This window comes from Carlito syrichta, unplaced genomic scaffold (genome assembly GCF_000164805.1).
Source record: "Carlito syrichta isolate Samal-C Ts95f unplaced genomic scaffold, Tarsius_syrichta-2.0.1 Scaffold315374, whole genome shotgun sequence".
Lineage (NCBI taxonomy): Eukaryota > Metazoa > Chordata > Mammalia > Primates > Tarsiidae > Carlito > Carlito syrichta.
This window is the reverse complement of record NW_007259470.1, coordinates 445,259-453,417: the sequence shown is the minus strand read 5'-3', so window position 1 is coordinate 453,417 and position 8,159 is coordinate 445,259. Positions and strand designations below refer to the sequence as shown.

At 37.6% G+C, this 8,159-nt stretch overlaps 1 protein-coding gene across 1 annotated transcript; it reads left to right on the top strand.

Moving 5' to 3' along the window:
* Positions 1-4,001: 4,001 nt before the first annotated feature.
* Positions 4,002-5,342, top strand: LOC103275231 (POU domain, class 5, transcription factor 1-like). The gene has a single exon (XM_008072649.2). It carries the CDS (start codon positions 4,018-4,020, stop codon positions 5,089-5,091), a length of 1,074 nt encoding a protein of 357 aa, XP_008070840.1. The 5' UTR covers positions 4,002-4,017; the 3' UTR covers positions 5,092-5,342.
* Positions 5,343-8,159: the final 2,817 nt, after the last annotated feature.

The window sequence follows — 8,159 nt, the reverse complement described above, 5'->3', positions numbered from 1 at the left end:
ACTGAATACTTCATGTTCTCACTCATAAGTGGGACCTGAACATTGATCACAATAACGAAAGAGAGGAATCGGCGACTGCTGGGCACTGCTAGGGGGAGGAGAGAGGAGGATGAGCAATTAGCAGCACAAAGAGTACCTGGACCACTATCAGGGTGAGAGACGGCCAGCTAGAGGCCCAAACTTCACTTGCATGAAGTCTACTTGTGAATTTAATCTTTATTTGTACCCCAAATCTTTATAATAAAATAAACTTTAATTAAAAACAAAAAAATAATTTACGGGAGATGCATGAGAAGCAAAAATTATAGAGAACATCTAAGAGAATAACACATTTTTAAAGAATTCATATAAATAGATATCAAGATTAAATTATGTCCTAAAAAATAACCTTTTATATGTTAAATACAACATCAGATTATTGAAGTAGTTTAAATTTATCAGAATGGCATAAATGTCCTAGTGTATATGTAGTGATAAATTATGAAAACAGAAAATATGGGTTAACCATTGTATAGGTATATTCAATGTTATCATAAAGATAATAAGCTATAATCTATGTAAATAATCTCATCTCTTCTGAATTCTCTATTAGGACTGCAAATAACTAATAAATGTTATTATATATACAACATTGTATAGGCAACATTTCCTTTTAAGGTATAGTCTTACTGCTGAATACTTACAAAATATTTTAATCATGTAGTTGGATGTTTAATTGTCCTCTAGATTAGTCTAGAGTTGATTTTACTAAGAATTTATGGTAATTATGATATGCTATATTTCTTAATTTTTTATTAACCAAAAAAGTGGTTTCAACGCCTAATATACAATAGGTATTTCACTTTGTCGGTATAGTAAGAAAGTTAAAAAAAGGATTTAAAAAACGATTGAATTATTGTCAGAATGTTCCTCTGTTCTATATTAAGGTCAAGTAATGTATAATGTATATTATGTATAATGCAACTGTGAGTAAATCTAACAAGCACTGAATGATGCCTTAATACAAGCACAAGATCCTATTATATGTTGTAAATTATAAGTGAAAGAAACATCCTAAAAGTTTAAGATTTATAAAATTTAATAGGAGAAAGAACATATACTACTAAAGAAACTCTGTGGCGTAGGATATATTTTGGTAGTGAATGCAGTGGTATTGATATACACTTGTGTGTGTTGGAGAGTTGTCAAGAAAGTCTTCCTGGAATTGGCACTTGAAATGAGTAACTTTATTCATCTGAAAGAGGCAGTGAAAATTGCAAATTTCTGGAAAATGAGGGAGCAAAAGCAAGGTATTGGTCCATGAAGCTGCTTAGAATGTCTGTGCTACAAGTAATTTTGTGCTGTTGAGAAGAAAAGTTGTTCAAAATGAAGCTGGGAAGGCCGGCAGGATCTAACTCAAAATTTTAAGTGTTGCAGTATATACCATTTGAAGAACTTAGAATTCAGAAAGAGATGGGGAAGTACTGATAAATGTTAAGCTTGAGAGTAATATATCTGTATTTAATTTTTAGCATCACAATTCTATAATGAGTGAATTTAGTACTTCCATTTCCAGTTATCTAGCAGAATTGGAATTACCCAAACTACTTCCTCCACTGATTCAACTACAATACTGAATAAGATATACTGAAATTATAGCATGCTTAAGTGAACAAAAACAATATTTATGAAAGGGAGAAAGGAATAAATTCCAGAAATAAGCAAATATTAGCATCAGCTTAAGTCCTGAGTGTAGTTGTTAAACTACCTAAGTAATACCAAGGCACAGAAGACAGGATGTAAATATTTGGCTTCCATTTTTGTATATTATGAAGTAGTGTGAACCTAGCTTATACTGAGTTTAATAACTAATACATAAAAGCAGAGGGATGGGAAGAAAAAACTAGTTGACAGCATTGGAGAGCAATCAGGAAAACTAAGACAGGAAACTGAAGGACTGTAATGCTTAAAACAAGGGAAACTCTCAAGTAAGTTCTAAATTTATCTTTGTCCCTAAAGCCACTTCCAATTTTGCTTTATTATGGTGGAATAGGCCCCAAACAGAAAGAAGTGGTCTTATCAGTCTGAGGAAACAACAGGCTGTAATTCACAGTGGCCAGATATTAGAGAGTAAAATCCTGAGACAAAAGAACCAAAAGTGTGATATTTGGAGAAAACACAGAGTTCTTGTCTTTAACTAATGCCTGAAAATTAAGAGAAAAGATTGCACTGGACTCAACAAAGGGATTAAAGGTCATTGTAATTGAATCCAGCTGTGCTGTCTACCACCAGCATGTCAGAGATATTTTTCCTGTACACCTTATTTAGGCTTTTGTGGATGGTTGTCAACAGGTCATTTTGAAAGGTTTTCTTCCAGGAGAAGTGTCCTTAGCCTAAAGGAGAATCTCCCAGTAAGTAGGATATTGAACTGCATTCCAGAGGCCACTCTGGAATGTCCTTTAAAACTACATGAATATTTCTAACACTAAATAATGTCCAAAAATATAAGAATGTGTTCACAAAAGAGATAGGTATAGATACCTTAAGACTGAGGTGTTCCAATATCCAATAACAAGGCAAATGAGTAAGGCGCTTTTGTTCCTCACTTTTCCACTCCCACCATAATCCTCAGACTCTGCTTGGACTCTGCCATATAAGTAGTTTCACTATCCTGTGACCCATGCTGGAGGGGCCACATTCAAGGCCCTCAGTTACAGTTACTCTGAGTTTTTAGCCAGCAGCCAGTATCAGTGATCAGAAATGAAAGTGATATGTATATAACTTAGTAGACTCTTCAAATGACTGCAGCCTCAGTTACCAACTCACTACAACCACTGAGATAACGCAAACATAAACAGACAAGCTTTTCACAAATTCCTGACTTATAAAGTTATGAACAAAATAAAATTGTTTTTTAATTACTGATTTTCTGGTAATTTTTTTTTTTACATGTCAATAGTAATTCGAACAAGAAAGCTGTGACCATTTGAATTATTCAGAAAATATTTGTACCCTTATTGATGTTGAGTTTAATCACATGATTTGGACAAAGAAAATACTTAAACTAGGCTTGTATGTTGGACTCTGCCTTCTTGCACTTCTGATATAATAAGAAGGTGCTTGTATACCTTTGGATTGCACTCCAGAATGAACACTTTTATAACAGAGCTGAGCACACCTCGCAGCAAGGAGCCAAGCCCAGGTAGACACAGCCTGGAGCACAGCTAGAATCAGAGCACAAGTCCTTATTGTTTCATTCCAGTGAAATTCTGTGATTGTTATGGAGCATTTTTGGCAGTGATAGTTGACTGACAATGAAAGCTCACTCTAAGAACAATATGTTATTATTTGGAGGTATTGTTTGAGGGTGACATTGAACATCAGAAGGGGGGAACTATAGGCCAGTCAATACAATGAAGCAGTACTGACTACTGCTTGGGAAGTTTTCTGTACCTTTTTTGAGACAGAGTAGAAAATGCAATAGTTCTATAAATTAAGACAGCTATGAAAAAGGGCTAGTTTCCTAGAGTAGAGATTATAGAGTGTGTATAATCACAGGAAAGTATTATTACGCATTTTAAACTTATCTGGTGAAGATTTAAAAATTTATGGAAAGCAAAATAGACTAAAGGCACTTGTAACCTCATCTACATACCTTAGGGGCATCTATCTCCTTTCCACTGGAAAAGTATTATGGACAGTGGTCGCAGCTCACAGGAAGCATGAGCTCATTTTGACCCTCCATCCTCCCTTTTGTCTTAAGTAAGCCAAGAAGATAAGAAACCCTACTCTTTTCCTACTTTTTGTAAAGTCAAAATGTAGTCTGCCTGGCTATATTCTGCAACAAGTTATTCGACACATTTGAGTTATAATTATCCAGCACTAGTTTAAAATTGACCACCAAACGTTTATAAGTCTACTAAATAAGGTCTTCGCTGTCATTAACAGATTAATTTTGTTCTTTGAAAGGGCAACTTGATCTTAAGAATAACTGTTCTGATTTCACCAGGCCCCCGGCTTGGGGTGCCTTCCTTCCCCATGGCGGGACACCTGGCTTCGGATTTTGCCTTTTCGCCCCCGCCAGGCGGTGGGGGCGATGGGCCAGAGCCAGGCTGGGTTGACCCTCGGACCTGGCTAAGCTTCCAAGGCCCTCCTGGAGGTCCAGGAATTGGGCCAGGGGTTGGGCCAGGTTCTGAGGTGTGGGGGATTCCCCCGTGTCCCCCACCATATGAGTTCTGTGGAGGCATGGCATACTGTGGACCGCAGGTTGGAGTGGGGCTAGTGCCCCAAGGTGGTCTGGAGATCTCTCAGCCTGAGGGTGAGGCAGGAGCTGGGGTAGAAAGCAACTCTGAGGGGGTCTCCCCTGAGCCCTCCACTGTCCCCCCTGGTGCCATGAAGCTGGAGAAGGAGAAGCTGGAGCAAAACCCTGAGGAGTCCCAGGACATCAAAGCTCTGCAGAAAGAACTCGAGCAATTTGCCAAGCTCCTGAAGCAGAAGAGGATCACTCTGGGATATACCCAGGCCGATGTGGGGCTCACCCTGGGGGTTCTCTTTGGGAAGGTGTTCAGCCAAACAACTATCTGCCGTTTTGAGGCTCTGCAGCTGAGTTTCAGGAACATGTGTAAGCTACGGCCCCTGCTGCAGAAGTGGGTGGAGGAAGCTGACAACAATGAAAATCTTCAGGAGATATGCAAAGCAGAGACCCTCGTGCAGGCCCGAAAGAGAAAGAGAACAAGTATTGAGAACCGAGTGAGAGGCAACCTGGAGACCTTGTTCCTGCAGTGCCCGAAACCAACCCTGCAGCAGATCAGCCACATTGCCCAGCAGCTTGGGCTAGAGAAGGATGTGGTCCGAGTGTGGTTCTGTAACCGCCGCCAGAAGAGCAAGCGATCAAGCAGTGACTATTCACAAAGAGAGGATTACGAGGCTGCTGGGTCTCCTTTCTCAGGGGGACCAGTATCTTTTCCTCTGGCCCCAGGGCCCCATTTTGGTACAGCAGGCTATGGGAGTCCTCATTTCACTACGCTGTACTCCTCAGTCCCTTACCCTGAGGGGGAAGCATTTCCCTCTGTCTCTGTCACCACTCTGGGCTCTCCCATGCATTCAAACTGAGGTGACTTCCCCTCTAGGAATGGGGGACAGAGAAAGGGAAGATACTAGGAAAGAAGAACCTGGAATTTGTACTAGAGTTTTTTAGGCTGAAGTTCTTCATTCACTAAGGAAGAAATTGGGAACACAAAGGGTGGGGGCAGGGAGTGGGGAAACTGGTTAAAGGTGAAATTCAATGATGCTCTTGATTTTAATCCCCACATCACGGATCACTTAGTTCTTAAATAAAGAAGCCTGGGACACACAGTAGATAGAAAAAATAAAAAATAAAAATAACTGTTCTAAGACAATTCATTTTTTATTTCTTAAACAGGTCTCAAAATTGTCCTATGATCAAAAATATCAAACCTTCATAAATATGAAAGACGATTTGGATGACCTATTTATAAGTGTTAGTATTCAACTATAAAATACTTTTATTTGCAAGAGTTCATAGACAGCTGCCTGCTAACCATTCAAAATTCAGTTACACTGCCACTTAATATGCTAATTATTTGATTTTGCATGTTAATCTTTATAGTAACACTACATAAAGAGCATGCTTACAGTTTAGGGCCTATTACCCTAAGGGTTATAAGAAGGTTGATTTGTTTGTTTTTAAATAAGTAGACCTTACCTAACAGGACTTACTCCAGTCCAAAATGTCCTATTACTCAACTTTCTTTTTAACCTCCTTTATGAAACTCATGATCAGAAAAAATATATATGTAAGAAATTTAGCACAACCTAATCTCAAATTTGGTCTCATCTTGCAACTGCCTTAATTATATTTTGATCAATATGAAAAGTCCACGAGGAGGGGGAGAGAGATGGCTGTAAAAAAGAGAGATGGTCTTGTAATGACAATAAAATGGTTTCAGATTGTGTTTGTTTTTATTATTTTGAAAACTTGGGATCATTTAATTAGGTCATCTTATCTTTTGCCTTAAATTCTTAAAAAGACAACCATATTAATGCAGCCAAATAATCACTTTGGAATTTTAAAAGTCTATTGATTTTTTTTCTTCTAAAATCTCCTCAATAAGATTTATCCCTGGAGAATTCTATAAAAGGGCAAAAGATGTCTTTGCAGTCTTGGCTTTTTCAGACACATGGCAGTTTAATGACTCATTATACTTATAAATGTCCCTGATTAAGCCCTTTTATTTTGATTCTGTAATTTAATTTATAACATTACACGTCACACAAAATTTTCTCATTTCTGCTATCTGATTCATTCACCATTAAGTGTCCACTTATGCAATTGATAGTCTCCTACATACATCAGGTATGCTTTCTCTACTTGGTCTTTGTTAATCTGCTAAAATAGACCACTCCTTTAAAATGGAAAGAGGGCTGTAATTTTTTGCATGTAAGTTATATTTAATATGGTATGTGAAAGCATTTAACTTAAAATCAAACTGATATTGAGAAACAAGTATTGTTAAAGGATTATACTAAAAATTAATTATATCCCTTGAATTCAGTTTTGCCTGGATCTAGTAGAATCATGTAACATTGAAGTCGCTGTGTGCTTACTGGGATATTAGCTAAAGTTTCCCAAAGTATAGCTTGTTACTTCAGATTAGAAGTTGTACAAAACAGTGCTAAAATATGATTTTATACTGTAGCAAAATTTGCAGATATGAAATTACAACATAAGTTGCCAGATAAAACTAAAATGTTCCAAAAGATACTTATGAGTCCTGGTTCTAGGACCAGCCAGTTCATCACTAGGTGATCCTCCTCATTTATCTTGAGAAAAAAAAGATAATTTTTAAAAAATTCACAAAGAAATTTTCTTTGGTGTGGACTTTTGCCTTGCCTTTGAATTGGAGTATGACTCTTACCTGGAACATCTAGAGAAAAAGGACTGTTTTGGTGTCAGATCCAAGGAGCACTATTGACATAAAACAGGTTTGGACTCCAAGAGTTTTCACACATGAGTTCATAAATGTTTCCCAAGATGCAAATCTCACATTCCTGGGGGCAAAAAGAAGCTACAGCTGTAATTCCTGACATCCAGGAGCTGAAAAAGAGGTCACAATTAGTCATCCAGATTAGGGGACTCGAATGAGAGAGACTCAGTAAAAATCCCTCCTGGAGGCCTGGAGAGTTCTCTTTAACCATCTTCCAGGCCCAGAAGGCCAGAAACGATTCTATCTTCCTCTGACCTGAATGTGACAGGAGACAGAATTGAAGCTAGTTGTGGAGAAGCTGAAACAACTTATATTACAAGATTCCCACAATTATAATATTAATAAAAAATTTAATCTTAATAATTGTCAGAGCTTAGACTTAACTGGAGCTTTAAACCAAATAACTAATATTAATTTTATTAATATCTTGAGTTGTCTTTGCAGTGAGATGATAGAACTGAAGAACATCATTCTAAGTGAACTTACACAGGAACAGAAACCCAAACACATGTTCTCACTTATAAGTAGGAGCGAAACTGAGGTTCTGCAGAGGCATAGAGAGTAAATAATGGACACTGGAGACTCAAGGGGGAGGGAGAAGTGGTGGAGGGATGAAAAATCACCTATTAGGTACAATGTGCACAGGTGAAAGCAGCAGGTCCACTTAAAGCCTGGACATCTTCCCCACAATACAATGCAGCCACATAACGGAAAACTACTTGTATCCCCTAAAGCTATTAAAATAAAGAAAGACTGAATATTGCAATAGAAAAATATTTTGAGCCAACAAGCATTGATTATTAGCTTTTGAGAAAAATCATTATGTCTTAGATACTTGTTCTGCCCCTGATTACAACATGAGACCTGATGGAATATATCACCTTTAAATGTTTGGTAAATGATTCACCTGTGGAGACAACCTGTTTGTTTTGAATAATCAAACAGCCAAATTAAGAAAAGTTCACATTTCTAGTTTACATATATTCTACTGGGGATGGAGGTTATTATCTCCAATGATAGAAAAGGAATTCAATGCCAGAAACTTTAGTTTCCCCAAATCCCGCTGCTGGCAGAGCTGGACGTTGGTCTGATGGATTTCAAAGACTACACTCTTTCCACAACATTGTATCACTCAGGGTTAGCCAAAGTGTTTAACAACCCTACGTATATCGT

Coding starts and splice junctions, on each gene's coding strand:
- LOC103275231 (XM_008072649.2), top strand. CDS start 4,018: ATGGCGGGACACCTGGCTTCGGATTTTGCCTTTTCGCCCCCGCCAGGC.